This window comes from Alnus glutinosa, chromosome 7 (assembly GCF_958979055.1).
Source record: "Alnus glutinosa chromosome 7, dhAlnGlut1.1, whole genome shotgun sequence".
Classification (NCBI taxonomy): Eukaryota; Viridiplantae; Streptophyta; class Magnoliopsida; order Fagales; family Betulaceae; genus Alnus; species Alnus glutinosa.
The window spans coordinates 20,734,285-20,750,866 of record NC_084892.1 but is presented as its reverse complement, the minus strand read 5'-3'; the positions used below and the strand labels follow the sequence as shown (position 1 = coordinate 20,750,866).

General features: G+C 32.2%; 1 protein-coding gene across 1 annotated transcript; it reads right to left on the bottom strand.

Annotated features, from left to right (window-relative positions):
- Positions 1-4,475: 4,475 nt before the first annotated feature.
- Positions 4,476-6,378, bottom strand: LOC133873909 (transcription factor RAX2). Its single transcript, XM_062311712.1, has 3 exons — positions 6,027-6,378; positions 5,713-5,842; positions 4,476-5,343 (listed from the first exon to the last, which is right to left on the bottom strand). Exons 1-3 carry the CDS (start codon positions 6,160-6,162, stop codon positions 4,746-4,748), a joined length of 864 nt encoding a protein of 287 aa, XP_062167696.1. The 5' UTR covers positions 6,163-6,378; the 3' UTR covers positions 4,476-4,745.
- Between the last annotated feature and the right edge of the window lie 10,204 nt (positions 6,379-16,582).

Here is a 16,582-nt window from a genome sequence, read left to right as displayed (position 1 = left end):
GATGAGATAAAGTTATGGTTTTAAATTAAATTGAATGTACAAAGATGCTATGTTTTAAACTCAAATGTTTTTAAATACCTCAAAGTGAAATTGTCATGAAACGATGACTTGTTGTATGAATTTGTTACTTGACATTCTTAATCAAATATTTTCTCAAACAATTGCAAAAACCTTCTAAAATTGTATGGTATTATTTCATGGTATATTTTCATGTGATGTTTACTTACTAAGTCGTGGACTTATGTAATTGCTATTTTTTTCACTTGTGAAAGACCTTGGTGTTTTGCAGTTTAGCAGGTTCTAGATTGAGTTAGAGCTTAAAGTCTTTCTCCAGGCTTGGATGTGGAGCGAGTCGTAGGCAGTTTGATTGTATTTCGGTATTCGTGGATCTTAATATTGTATTTTGTGATAATTAGATGTTATCTTTTATGGATTTTGGGTTGTAATTGCTAAGATATGTTTTTGAGGTATTACTTGGAGCTCAAATCATTGTTTTCCATTATTTTATTCACTATGATAGATGTTAAAGGTTAGTTTTTTCCAGTTAATCACGAGTTAATTAATTTGAAAAGAATTGTCAGTAACTCTCCAATTTAATTATATTTTGTAATTAAATCTGAGGGTGTTACACTATGCATGTGTACTGAATATTTCTTAATGTTGATTTCATGGATTTGGCTACTCCTAAGTAGTTTACCTTTGAGGTGCTCGAAGGGTTTTTACTTCATCAACAAAATCTCGGTGTGTTGTTGTGTCGATGTTTTATGCTTCTTTGTGTGGTTTGACATATCTATTTGCTGTATAATTGGTTATTGTGAGCGTTGGAGTCGACATTCCGCGTCTCAACCTTAAAGAAATGGTTGGGTTGCGTAATCATGCAAAATGGAAGGGTAGTGGTGTATGCTTCCCAAAAATTAAAGGATTATGAACAAAACTACCCTACACATGACTTGAATTTAGCAGCAATTGTCTTTGCTCTTAAGTTATGGAGGCATTATCTATACGGCGAAGGGTACAAGATATATATGGATCACAATAGACTCAAATATTTATTCACTTATAATGAGTTAAATATGTGGCAGATGAGCTAGTTGGAGTTAATTAAGGATTATTGTGGCACAATAAACTATCATCCTGGCAAGGGGAATATGGAGGTGAATGCATTGAGCCAAAAGTCCATAAGGGATGTTACATCCTTGATGATCACAAAGTCATAACTAATTATGGATCTTAAGAAGCTCATTTTACATATTGTAGAAGAAGGGAAGCCATCATTTTTGGTTAGTTTGGACATCCAACTAGGGTTAATAGAAAGGATTAAAGCGGGCACAAGAAAGGGACCCAAGGTGCACAAGACTCAAGGCCATGATCAAATGGGGGGAATCATTGTACTTCTATTCCATGAGCAAACAGATACTAAGATATCGCAACCAAATATGTCTGCCAAATGATGAGGAACTAAAGAAGGAAATCATGGAGAAGGCACAGTACTGTTCTGTTTGCACGATACATCTCGAAAGCACCAAGATGTATCGGGATTTGAAAGAGTGTTTTTTATGGAGCAATATGAAACGAGATGTCGCAAAAATTTTAAAGTAGTGTCCCAATTATTAGCGAGTCAAGGCAGAACATAAGAGGCTTGCACGGCCCTTCCAGCGACTTCATGTACTAGAATCGAAGTGGGAGAAGGTTGCTATGAATTTTGTCGTGTGATTACATATAGCACCATCGGGGGAGGATGCCATCTAGGTGGTGGTTGATACACTGCCCTTTCTATCCTGATCAAGGTGAAGGATTCAATGAGGAAATTGGTAAATCTATATATCCAGAACATAGTTAGACTGCTTGGGGTGCCAACTACCATTGTTTCAACTGTAACCCTTGGTTTACTTCAAGATTTTATAGAATTTGTTGAAAGCGATGAGAACACATTTTTTTTTTTTAGTTTTACCCCCTTTTCTTAAAACCATAGTTCCGCCCTTGCATCCAGCATTGCGCTTTGGTCTGTATGTTGAATTTTTTGCACTTGCTGGTTTGATGCCCCTAATCTATTTCTATATCTTGTGGGTCCCTCAGGAATTGACCATTTGACTAACTGTCATATGTTGATAAGAAGGTAAGATAGCACGATGTGTTGAATTTTAAGGTGGTGATTCATTGAAACTTAAGATTGGATGAGCAGTACGTTTGGGTGTTCGATTTTTTCGTATTATATTCTACTACGTGAATGCCACGAAAAAACTAGTTTGAAAAAGATGTTTGAATAATTTAGAGAATTTGAAACAAAATTTAAAAAAAATGTTTGAGAGTGTGAATTGAATATAATTGAGAAAAATATATCTAATGGGAGTAGCTGAGCCATCCCTAACAGCTCTTTTAGGGGTGGTTAAGCCACCCTCGAATCAGACAGGGGTGGCCAATCCACCCCCAGACACCTGGGGGTGGTCCAACCACCACCCTTAAACGCCCAGGGGTGGTTGGACCACCCTTGGGTTTTTATTTTATTTTATTTTTTTTGAATTTGATTAAATTTTTTTGAATTGGGTTAAAAACGGGTTGAATTCGGTTAAAAACGAGTTGAATTCTAACCATCCAAACGAATTTTTGAAATATAATATAATATAATTTGAAAAATGGTGACACTCAAATACTGCCTAAATTTTTTAAAGAAAGGTGATCAAATTAGCTGCAAAAAGAGACTTGTACTATATATATATTTTTTATTTTCATGATTGCATTCAGAACGTCATGTCCTTCTCTTTTAAAACAATTTGTATCGAATTATTAACTAAAATAGATTGCTATCTAAAATTTAGACAACTCTTTCAAGAAGCCCCCACATTCGATTTGTTATCCCCAAATTTAAAACAAGTGGAGCTATAGTGATTCTCCAATCTAAAATAGACTTAATTAAGCTCACTCTAAAAGTTTTTTATTTATCTCTCTTTCTTTAATAAATTTCTTTAATAAAGTTTTTTATTTATCTCTCTCTTTCTTTAATAAAGAAACAAAAGGTTTTGAGTCATTCTTTTTTTTTTTAAAAAAAAAAAAAAAAGAAAAAAAAAAAAAAAGAAAGTAGTTTGTCAGTAGGTACCACACCTTTTGACCTTTTAACTCCACTAGAAAAGACATTCCAAAACCTGGCCTAGCTATCCCATTACCATTAGGCATTAGCATCAAGACAAAAAATAATTTTCTAATCTTTTACATAAAATGCCTATAGCTGGCAAACCCCATTAGTCTAATCTCTCTCGTACGAGAATCAAACAAAATGGTGGAAAGGTCAATGCGTTTATCTTCAAACAAAAATAAATTAAATAATAATTAATTTGTCTAAAGCTAAAATATTCATTATTATTATTAATTATATTATCTTGGGACCATATATTTTTGGAGCCCTTGGACTGCTTCCAGCTTCCCCATGAGGATTCTATGGATGTCTTGTCTTTTGTAAACTCTGTTCCCCAACTTGGATTTCTTTTTTGTTATTTCATTTTCTAGTCTAAGCTTCTGCCCCTTCTTATCGCCCGGGCAGTCCTTGTCCAAGGATAACTCAATTATTTAAATCCCCCCCCCCACATGTTTCATATTCATCCTTCTTTTATTTTTATTTTTTTTGGTAGGTGCTAACGTATGTCATCACAGTCATCATCAAGCATTGAAAATCTGACATGATTGCTAAATCATCACTTATTTAATTTGGTTTTAATTCAATATTTTTGTTTTTGATACCATTTCAAATATTAAACTTATATAAATTTAAGGACGGAACTAAAAAATTGATTTTAGGAGGGGCAGGCTTTTAGTAAAATTTTCTTATAAATTTAATTACGAATTTAATGGCTCGTTTAGGTGTGTAATTTTTTGAAAAATTACGAATACCGAAAGAATTTGTTTTTAAAATTATATTTGGATGGTTTAAAAAATCTGAGACAAAATTAGAAAAAGTTAAATAAAATATGAATAGAATTTGAATTTTAAAAAACAGTACTTAACAAATATTTGAAAAATGAATTTCACCCAAACATGCTTAAACTTTTATTATAAGTCATCATGATTTAACAATGATTATATGTTGCTTGACAGCAGCCTAACATGATAACTTTAGTTTCAATCATGTTCTCATCTTCATACCATAATCTATTGCACCAGATCTACAATAACAAAGTTAGCCATGTTACTTGCTCCACTTGATCATAATTGTATAATATTTAATATCCACAGGAATTAATAGAGATTAAACCAACAAGATATCGATTTTGGTCTAATGCCTGCTTTTCGTTCTATAATTGTGCTGTTTATATATTATACTTCTTTAATTAAGAAGACTAAGATTAGGATTAACAATAATTAAGTCCCTTTTTTTTTTAATTGTTATCAGGTGATGATGCCGACAAAAATCCAAGGCCTTCACGTTCCTGCAGGCCATATTCGAGTTAAAAAAAGAAAAAGAAAAGAGGATAGTACGCAAGTAATTGGGCAGTCATGGCTTCTCTAGTTTCCATGAAATTTATGCCTAAAACCAGTGCAGTTAAACTGTACTAAAACATACATCATTTCCCAAAAAGAAATGCACAAAGGAAACTTTAACATGTACTTTCAAAAGATTGTTTCCATGAAGAAGACAAGAACATTAAACCCCACTTCCACAAATCTGAGGCTTGAACCTTTTCGGAAAGTTAAATCTTCAAGCCATCCCTTCCTTACCCTTCAAATCTTTTTTGTGATTTTACCCACAGTCAGCATCAGTAGTACTGTGTTTCCTCTGTCTTGTGTTCATCAAACAAAAGGTGGTTGTTGCAGCTACCACTGCTAATTAACCGCTTAATCTCCTCAAAGCCATAATCCAATGGAGTTTCTCCCCACACACCATTGGAGATCATGAACCTCTGATTAATCCCTTCAACTTCATTGTAGAAACAATTCTGCAGTAATTCACCATATTGATCATACTGATCTCTGTCGTTGCTACGGCCAATCAGATTGTTAGAACTTCCATCAGAAGAGCTGCAACTAGCTGGTTCACTCCCAAAGACGAGCAGATTAGTAGAATAATTGCTGCTCAAAAGGCTTGATGTGAAAGAAATGGGCTCTAGACCTGTGAATGAACTGGCTGGGGTAGTGTAGTATGCACTGTTGCTGCCTTGGTATGATGATGTAGATGTTGATGATGAAGGTGATGATGAAGAAGCTTGAAGGGTATTTGAGAGAGTCATGACTTGGTGGGATTTTCTCTGAGATTGAGGAAATACACCCATTAGCTTCTTCTTCAGCTTGGTGTTCCAGTAGTTCTTAATATCATTGTCAGTCCTTCCTGGCAACTGAGCTGCTATTATTGACCACCTACACTTAAAGAACTCACTTGTTGTGAACAATTACTTGCATAAGAAGAAATGTAAACTGAGTAATCATGTCATGGAGATCTAAACTTGGCATGCATGCAGTTAAGGGAAATAGAAAAAGAAAAGAAAAGACAGGAAATAAGCAACTTTTCTTCTAGCTCAGGGGGAAAACAAAAAAGAAAAGAAAAGAAAGGCCACTGAGTTCCCAAAATAATCAATATACTTGTTGGGTTGATTAATTTACAAAATCTTCACGGAAGATATGGAAGAAAAAGCAATCTAAGCCAGATCCAAATATTATAATATGTATAAGAAATAGAAAATTGTGAAAGTAAAAAAAAGGGATGAAATTGGAAAGAAATATGATTACCTGCTTCCTATGGTAGCAAAGAGGCTGCATATTATCCTATCTTCATCATCAGAGAATTCACCATGTTTAATGTTGGGTCTGAGATAGTTAAGCCATCTTAATCTGCAGCTTTTCCCACATCTCTTAAGACCTGATGGAAACCAAACCATTGAAGATAACAGAATATATAAGAGATGATACAAAATAAGAGAACAGAAACCCTACTATCATTTCAATGAAGAGATCAGCCTCATTTCTGTTAGAATTATTTTACCGGCCAGCTTTCTTTTAAGAACAAAAAAAAAAAAACAAAAAAAAAAAATAGACAATCTTACCAGCTTTCTGAGGAAGAGCAATCCAATTCCCTCCAGTCCCAGATTTTTCTATATACTCTTTCAACTTTGCATCTTCTTCAGGTGACCATGGCCCTCTTTTCACGTTGGCCTTGTCACAGCAAGGAGCCCTTCCCATCTCTCTTTCTCTCTCTCTCTCTCTCTTTCTCACTCTCAGATATTTCAGCTGTGATCCAAGTGGGTGCTTTCAAAACGGCAGATGCTTCTGAGGGAGGTGCCTTGTTTCCTCACAATCACAAGACTTTGGTTTTGGACACTAGAGCTATATTTATTGAGAGATGCCAGAAGTCAAACGATAGCCTCTCTAATTTCAATCATCACTCTTCTTTTTCTTTTCTTGTTTTATCCAGAGGATTCCAACCTTATTTATTAGCTGAAAGAAGTTTCCATCACATATAAACAAATCAGTAACAGGGACGCCTTACCGGGTATCTCTCACACAAAGAATCCAAAGTCTGCTTGAGTAAATACACACAATTTGCTATTGAAAATGACGGGCCAATGCTGTGTTTTCCAAGCCATAGACCAAGTCATAGGTTTACTGTTGTCAAACTGGAGGTCCAATTATGTGCCACATTAAAGTCGTTTCTCAGTGTATATTCACTTGTACATCATCAGTAGATGTTATGTTTGCGACCGGCCATACGATGGCTGACATACATACTCTGAACATGGTGGCGTGTCTGAGGGGCTCTCAGCGCCCGTTCGGTAAACCTTTTTAGAATATCTTTTAATTTTTTTTAGCGAAAAAATAAAATAAAATAATTAACAAATAATTTAAAACATAAACTACTTATAAAACATAAAATACTTATAAGATCGAACACTAGCACTAGCAGTTGTTTCCTTAAAACTCATATTCTTCCTTAAATGTAGAGAAAATTCTTAAAAAAAAAGCTTGAAACCGATTTCTTAATTTGTTGTTTCTTAAATTAAAGAAATCAAAAGTTGTACCCTAAATCTATGGAAACAAAAACGGTTTCATTAACATTATTTTAATATAAAAAGTTTTTTCTTTTCTCTATCTTTCCTATATATATCATTTATTTGAAATAATGTGTAAATGATTTTTCTTTCCGTTCTCTTTCCTCTTAGAATGAATTTGTAGCGTAATGTATATATATAGGAGTGCTGAGTAACGGTGGAATGGAAGCATTTTGGCCAATTGAGTTTAAATAAAGGATATTTCAATTGTTGTAACAATCGTATAAGGTTATTAGTAGTTGAGTCTTATTTATGATCTTTAATTTGAATGGGTTGTTTATAAAACCCTATTATTGTTTAGTAAAAATCATTGTGGGTTTATTATCTATCATGTAATTTTGCATGTAATAGGAGGACCGACTCCTTCAAAATAGCCAAAAATATTATCTTACCTACTTTCCTCATTGGGTTCCCTCAACAAAGGGCCAAACCCTCTTCCACATATACGTAAGTCCATACCAATGTGGTATCAAAGCCTAAGCACGGATGATCGAGTTGACCAACTCGAACAGAGTATCAAGTGATCCCTTTCTCACGAACATCAGCAACTGGCGAATCGATTGACTTATTGAATTGTTTCAAATGTTGTCTAGTTAAGAAATTGTAAGTCAAGAATATATATATATATATATATATATATATATATATATATATATATATATATATATATATATATAACTTAGAGAATCATCAACAGAGCCACAAGAATCTAGGGTCGGTTTCGAGGCCATCATCGACCTCTCGCTCCTAAAACAATCAAGTTGAATTGTCCTTGCTTCAATGGTGAAGAAGATCGAACCAGTTGGGTACACTGCAACATCAAATACTCAAATTCACTATTATTGTAATACCCCACCCAAAATAAATAATAAAAACCTTAATTTAAGAGAAAATCATATAATTTAAAAAGAAAAGAAATTGAGTTAGAAGGTAATAATAAGGAAGATTAGACTAATAATTAAGAAAACAAAGGGGGGGGGGGGGGGGGGGCGGATGCAAAAAGACCTAGGAATTTCTGGAATCAAGTGCCACGTTTGAACGACTTGTTAGGACGAGGAAAGTAGGACTCTATGTCAAAAATGATTTGAATCGATTGTTTGAACGAGACACAAGCCGTTCGAATAAAGACATTATACGTGTGTATTAAATACATCCAAAAATAAAAGAAATGGAATTTAAAGCAAGAAAACCCTAGCCACCCCTCATTTCTCCCATTCCACTCATTCAGAAACCCTAGGAGGAAGAGAGGGAGGGAGGGAGGGAGAGAGAGAGAGAGAGAGAGAGAGAGAGATTCCACTTGAGGGAGGGATTTAAGGCTACAAGAATAAGATTCAAAAGCCCTTCTCTCGATTTCATGAAGCAAAATAATGTACATGCTTGTTTTATTTTTGAAATAAGGCAAGTGAGTATGTAAGAAAACACTTTAGAGTGTGTTGGATAGGTTGCTGAAATATTTGAGGGAGAATTGTTGAAAAGACTAAAGCTTTCTTAATAAATGTCAAGTCTTTGGGTTGTGTGAGTGTGTAGTTAGTTTATATATTAGAAGTGAAACGTGTTGGGAAGCTATGTGAAACATGGTTTTGGAAAGAAATGGAAAATTAAGGGAAAAAGAAAAGGTGAGATCTTTAAGCTTAGATCATAAAAATCATAACTTTAGGTATATATATAAATGGCGTGTTAAATGATGAAATTGAACATCTTTGATGTTATGGAGTGGTTGGGAGCTTAAGTCGGAGCTTGAATGGAAGAAAAATTTATAGAAAGCAAATATGTATTGTTTTCATTTGAAAATGAGGGAAACTGCATTATAATGAGGTGCATGCAAAGCCCTATTATAATGAGTGCACCATTCGAACGAGACACGGTCTGTTATAACAAATTAGGTCATAATGCAAAATTAAGGTTTTGGAGTATTAGATTTGGATTTGCGATTTAAAACCTAACTAACAATAAAGAAATGATTTGTAGGCAGAGGAACTAAGGTTATAAGGAGACTTTAGGAGGAAATTTGTGCACAAGGTAAGTAAACACACATGGAGACCATGGAATAATATTTTTGCAAGTATGACTATTTTTGGTAAATTATAACATGTATATATGTTTTTATAAGCATGAACTTCCCTATGAAATCATATGTTGTAATTAAGCCTAAAATTTTGAAATGAAATGTGTTAACTCGTATGTTACTCAAATGCATAATTTATAGAGATGAAAATGAAATATATGAATATAATTTGTATGACATGGCCACCATTAAATTGTTGTATAAAAATGTTGAAAAATAGATTTGTGTCATGTACATACCAGTTTATATAGAGTACTTGACCTTATTTGTAACCAGCTCAATCACCTACGGGGAAGTCACCACAATATGAGTATCATTAGTTTAGTGTCACTCGGAGTTAAACCCGGGTGATCAAGTAGGTGGTAGCTCACTATGTGCATCACCTGTTAGTCACATGGTTGTACCAGAGGTTCTACGAGACGTACAAACCTCACCGTAAAAATGTTAAGGGTATGAATAGGTCATATAGAAGACGGTTACGACTTATGAATATTTACCTATATTTTATAATGATCATGTATTAATTGCATAATGCTTATATTAAGGAATTTTTCTCAATATGTTACTTTTTCAAGTCGCATCTTGGGAGAGAGATATATAGAACCAAGCTCAGATATTATATACATTTCTATTATTTAGAATCTGATATCGATGAAGTGATAGTATTACACCAGGTTAATTACAAGTATAACTCTCAACAAATAATCCTTTTGTTTAAAATTATGAAAACTTAAGGAAATTAAAGCATCTTGTTGGTAATTATCTCAAATGAACTTCTTTCTAAGCACCTTTCGCATCTTGAATGAGAAAAGAGAAAATTGTTCTTCAAAAAAAAGCCAAAGATTTAAACTTATATTTTCTCAAACTTGAATGAAAAGTAACACAGAGTGTGCCATTATATAGGTTAAGTTTGGAGTGTTCTCCCAGTAGAATACTTGGAGAAAAAGGAAAGGATAAAATAAAAATACCAAAATAACCTTGAAATTTAAAAACAAAGCAAAATACTTAAGGCAAAACGAAAAGAAAAAGCTCTAAAAATGACCCTTCTACGTCATAAATTGTAGTCTCATATATATATATATATATATATATATATATATATATATATATATATATATATATATATATATATATATATCCCTTCGGCTTCTAATTGATTGACGTGTATATATGTTCGATCATTGTATTTTTCTTGCTGGACTTCATAATATATTAGTACTCAATTTTCTAATAAAACAATATTAATGTGTAGTGGCATTGATCGAAGGGAGACTTTCAATCCTATCTACTTATGAATAAAGAACTAAAAATGACTCCCTATCTCATATTATTAGTCTAGCTAGCAATTAGGCATCTTTTTCGTCATTGCCATTGTCATTGTGATCATGGTCATGGGCATAGTCATGCATGTTATATACATAAGCGAATAGACTATATATATAAGCAAACAGACTTTAGCAAAAAAAAAAAAAAAAAGCAAACAGACTAAAAAAAGAACATAATCCTAAACAGCAATTTAAAGCAAGTCATTTCCACAACCCTAGAGAAATCCTTGTTGGTGGAGGAAGTAAGCGGGAAAGTTGTCAGCATAGCTGAATGATATATAATATTTTGTCACTGCAAGACATAATTAACTCTTGACGACTCCTCTAGCTAGTTTTAGGACTTTTTTTTATAAAAGAAAACAAAAAGTAAAAGTTTCCAAGTGAATAAAAGTGACTAGCAGTTATGTTTTGTGATGACAATATATCATATCTCATAACTAGATGTAATAACCATAGTCATGAGTGTTATGGGTATAGTTAAAGACGGGAGCGGAACTAAACATTTAATGGTGGGGGACTTTAAGGGTAATTTTAAAAACTTTGGAGGACGAATGCCCCTTCCCCCCACCCCAAAAAAAAAAAATTAAATAAAAATAAAAAGAGAAGAAGAAGTGATACCTAGTTCTACCTCTGGCTAAATACATCTAAAATAATCTTAGTTTCCATCCAGCTTCTAGAAGAGTTGGGGAGAGAGTAAGAGATAATATATATATATATAACCAGTAGAATATGAATTTCCTTCAAGGATTAGGCAAATAACATTATAGAAATCCAAATAAAAAATTTTCAATGGACCAAAAGAACTCCACACAGAAAAGAGAAGATCGAGGAGGAGAAGCCTCAATTAAACATGCCGTAGGAATGAGGATACCCAAAGGGGCGGGGGCTAAATTTTCTAGGACAACCAAAGCTAGTCTTGTTGTGTGTGCCCAAAAAAAAAGTCGAGGTTGTATATACTTAGGTCATTGCCTATTGTCTTCCTTGATTATGACACTTGAAAGTTGAAACCACGTGATAATGTACTTTATATTTTATCACTATTTGACTCAATACATTGCACCATTTTTCATCTCCAAAGACTAGCTTTTTCATGGACAAAAAGCAAAACATAGGGAAGACTATATATTAAGACATTTATAAATCAGGGCCCACCTTAAAATATATTTATTTTAAATAAGAAAATTTCCATCGCTGACCTTAAATTAAAGGATACTTAGGATTCGGAAATATCTGTCCACACATAAAGATTTCTTTTTTCTTTTTCTTTTTCTTTTTTTTTGGTGATATATAGAGGTTTCTAATATATATATAAAATAAAATTTTAAAAAAAAAAAACAAAAAAAAAAAAAAAACGGTGAGTTGCATCAGTAAGTTTCTAAATAAGCTTAATATAATTTAATTGAAATATGTGGTTGGTTCAGAATTTGCTTCTGTCAGGACTTGGATCCCCATGAGCAGGATGTTTTGACCTCTGTGCCTTTGGGTTCAAATTTTCTACTTTCACAATTAATTCTTGTTGCTGACTCTAGCTAATAAACCCATTTCTTCCAACCAAAGTTTGTATTCAATTGATAAAAAAAATAAAAAAAAAATGCACCAATGGAATTACAAAACAGAACCATGTCGATTTCTCAAACAATATGATTGGATTGATTGATGTTAAAAGTAATTGGGCCTCATGTGGATTACAGGTAGAAAACATATGTATTTTTGAAAATATTGCTAAAACATGCTAGGGCTGTTTTTTCTACCACTTTTAAGTTGATGCTAGAAATTTGTGATTTCTTTGTCCACTTCTCTCTTTTTTCTTTTTCTTTTTTTCTTTTAAAAAAAAAAGGCAAGTAAATTATAATTTAAAGTCTATTTGGATTTGTGATTTCAAAATATACGATTTAAATATATAATTTTTGAAAATATAGTCTTTAAAATCGTGAGTTTTTAAAGACACGTTCATTTGCTTGTGATTTAAAAACGCAGGTTTATTTTATACGATTTGGTTTAAAATCGCACTTTTAACATAGAAAACCGCAGTGTCAAACACACTCATAGTATGAAATTAAATTTAAAACTTGCCTGTTTTTATTTTCCATAAACGTACGCATACAAACAAAAAATTTCTATATATCGATGTGCTTATTTCTTTACGTAGGTCGGATCTACTCATAAAATCTTGGTTTTACCCTTGAATCTATATTACTCGTCAAAGGAATTACACCTAGCTAGGGTAGTACAAAGGGATAGATTTTTTCTAAAATAATAATAATAATAATAATAATAATAGATAATATATATATATATATATATATATATATATATATATATATGTTCTTATATTCCGTAGACATGCAACTCTCTTATGAACATTTCTTCTTTTAAGCATGTAACAGTGAATGTTTGCTCGTTTTTTAATATCAGCAATATTTAAACAGTACTGAAACTGGAGGAATCCCTTAGATATATATACAAGTCAATCATCAATTAATTAAGCATGCATGCAAGATGGTTGATGAGATTGGTTAAGCTATAATGCTGCAAAAAACCATTTTTTAATCTCCCTTTTATTACCGAACTTTACCCAACATCACCCTTTTTTCCCTAAATGTGACCTTCTTTTTGAAAATCAGGCTCTTAGCCAAGATATATTCTGCCAAAAAGTGAGAAATCTGAGGAAGTGGCATTCAAAAAATTTGACCAATTGATCAAATATATATATATATATAGACACACACTCACATTAGACTTATTGTGCAAATTTTGATGAAAAATTGGCATTTTTTATGCTAAAAAGACATGAGGGGCGGTCAAAGTAACTATTTTATCTCGATGGGACCATAGTAGCACCTGTCAGTTAAGAACCATACAAAAAGGACCTAAATGATGAGAATCGTAGGCGATCTTTTAAGTCCAATTGAATCATAACATGACTCAACACATTCATTGAAAGTTGAAACCCATTGTAATTTTCACAAATTAAATATGAAAATTTTCATCGTGGGATTCATGCTTTGAGAACCCTACTTAATCACCACCCTAAAAGGTATGAATAATTGGCCTTGATTCTGAGACCATGACAGAAGACAGTTGCCATCCTATATATTATAAAATGTGGGTTATTAATTAATGCTTACACAGCTTGTAGACATGCTTTATAATTCGGAAATGCAATACGCATTCTTTTTTATCTGAATTAAATAAAAAATAATAATAATAATAAATAATTTTTTAAAAAAAGAAAAAGAAAAAAGGCATTCTAAATTTAAAAATCACGCTTTACAGACGTACCCAAGTGGGTGTTGTATAAAAGTAATAAATAGTGCATTATGCAGAAGAGAAAGAGCAATTGACTCGTAAATCCTCATTAAAGTTGGCGAAGTTAGGTATAAATCAAGCTCACTTTTTATTGCCTTGAATCCTTTGTTTCGAGTAGTTGAAAACAAGGCCTAACGGAAACTTCCTATACTCACCCAAATAAAAACAACAAATTAAAAGAAAAAAGAAAAATAAATGTTACGTTGAACAGGGTTTTATTGCCCAACAATCCCCCCGAAAAGAAGAGAAATCACGATCAATAGCTATCGAGTGGTTCGGCCAACCCTAGATATGCTCAAAGGGAGTGGCCGAACCATTTTCAAGGCCATCGAGTGGTTCGGCACCCCATTTAGCAAATTAACGGATTTTGTCAACTTCTTTAACTGCAGGAATTAAATTTTTCTTTTATTATTTATCCCAATAACTGATTAATCACTCTTTTAAAATTCAGAAAACTATTTGTCATATTTTGCGTCACATACGTATTCAAATGTGGCATATGTGTGTTTTTCTCTGTGGGCCAATATTTATGTTGCTTCTAAACCAATTTTAATTAAATCGAAAATATATGCTTAAATTATGTGATCATTAATTAGCGAAGAAAAATTGTCAAATGGTCCGTGACTCCTATTATTTAGGTAAGATGGGGGGGCCATGTAGCAAGTTCAAAAATATAGATTTACTGACCAATATATAGATTCACTGACCACGGTAGACTTCTTTGCATCTTACATCCTACCATAGGATGGGCCCATCCAATGGTCAGAAAAAAAAAAAATAAAATAAAATAAAATTCAATAATGATTATTGATAAATTAAATCTGTCTTCACTACTCTTACAATTCGATTAGGTTTACGATTTCAAAAAATGCGACTTAAAAATAATAATTTTAAAATGTCTGAATTGAAAAATCGCAAATTAACCTTTAAAATTTTATATTTTTTAAAAAGTTTTATCTTGCCTGCTATTTGAAAAAACAGTTTTTTACGTTTTAAAATTGCAATTTTTTAAAATTGTAATTTTCAAACGATTTATTTTATTTGATTAGATATAAAATTGCACCCTAAACTAATTTACATAATAATAATAATAATAATAATAATAATAATAAAAAAGTAACACAATTTAGTTTCCAAAGAAATGATTATTTATTATTTACTTGGGAGGGCTAAAGCAAATCTGTGTGCATGCTTTTTGCGTGCAATTGCATGTAAATATGTAATTGGACAAACACTACCTAAAAGCTTGATAAAAGACAAGCTTCTCCACTTGTATTGACTTTTGTGTGAGGAGTGTGAATATATATATTATAGGACGAAGATTCCCAAACGTTACTCATATTTTAATCATTTGATGATTTCAAAAGATATGATAATTAGTGATAGGTTTGTTGGGCTACCTAATTGATTTTTTATTTTCAAAACTAAGTACAACAACACACTCTTCGTATCTCCGATCCTTATGGATCCACAACTTAATCATTGTTCGTAAAGTTGTTGCTCGGATGAGATCGGCTCGATAGGTTTTGAGGTTTAAGATAATAATTTTAAGTTAAGCTTTTGAAAAAACTTCACTTATAATCTTTAAGTTTTCATCATTTTTCAAAATAAGGTATCCAAACTTTAAGACGTGTCAATTTAGGGTATTAATCCTTTTATTTTTTTCAATTTCAACCATCCGTTAGAATATTCCGTTAATACTCTGTTTGTTTTGAAGTAAAATATTTTTCGATGTTTGGCTCGTACGAAAAAAATTACGAAATGCAAAAATCAGAGTTAATAAATATTACGAAATGTAACAGAAAATTTTATTTTTTTGTATGAAATAAAAGGTACACCAAAAGATATATTTTAATGTTAAATCATCAATTATTTTATAACTTTAAGTTAATAAAAATGAGTGAATTAATAATTAAAAATTTTAACATTTTTTTTCTTACATTGATGATAAGTGAGGTCTGACCTCTAAAATATTTTAAACTAAAATAAAAATAAAATAAAATAAAATGGTAAATCAAGTGGTGGAATTAAAAAATTTTCTTCTGACATAGTATTAAATTACTTTTTTATTCCAAACACTTAACCTAGTAAAAAAATATTATTGTATGACTTCCCATTTTTTTAAAAAAATAAAAAATAAAAAATAAAATTATCCCATAAACATGCACGATAAACAATAAGGCTTCAGTACGGCCTCAAAATTATAAGAGTCAGACTGACATGATCCGACGGAGTTGTCGAGCTGGCAGTACAATGATTCAATCGGTCCACGACCTCTGCCATCAGCCATTGGATTAGGAAAAGGCATCATTTCACTCATGCGTGTGAGATGGGACAAACATGAATATGACAGAGGGATAGGCTGGGGGGGCAGTGGCTAATGATGTTTATTTCCCTCAAACAGGAGGACTATTTTGCTGCCAGATCCGACAAATGTTAAGCTGACAATCTATGTTCGTGTGCTTGATTTGGATCTATAAAACTGTAGTGGTAAATTATTATATAGATCAAATTTTTTAATTTTAACCTATTAATATATATATATGGGTGAAATGAGAGCGAATAATAACGGCTTATATCCGCTATTCGCACTTATCTATTATTCGTATATTCTGATTTGTAATGTTATTAAATTTCCCTGATATGATTTGTTATAGCTGCCTTACATGTTCTTTCTCGATTATTATTATTTTTAATATATTTTAAATTACCAACTACAGATGGATAATGCAGGAAGTTAAATAATATATGCGATGAAAGTTTCATTACAAAATAATTAGCAAGTGTGATTTGAATAATAGTTTTAAACTATAGAATGCATTGTTGTCTTTATTAGAAGCAGGAATTACAATTTC

Excerpts from the sequence above, each read along its gene's own strand:
- LOC133873909 (XM_062311712.1), bottom strand. The coding sequence starts at position 6,162 with ATGGGAAGGGCTCCTTGCTGTGACAAGGCCAACGTGAAAAGAGGGCCA. Across the intron at positions 5,843-6,026 it reads TGCTCTTCCTCAGAAAGCTG|GTCTTAAGAGATGTGGGAAA; the intron begins GTAAGATTGTCT and ends GGTTTCCATCAG. Across the intron at positions 5,344-5,712 it reads TTTGCTACCATAGGAAGCAG|GTGGTCAATAATAGCAGCTC; the intron begins GTAATCATATTT and ends CTTTAAGTGTAG.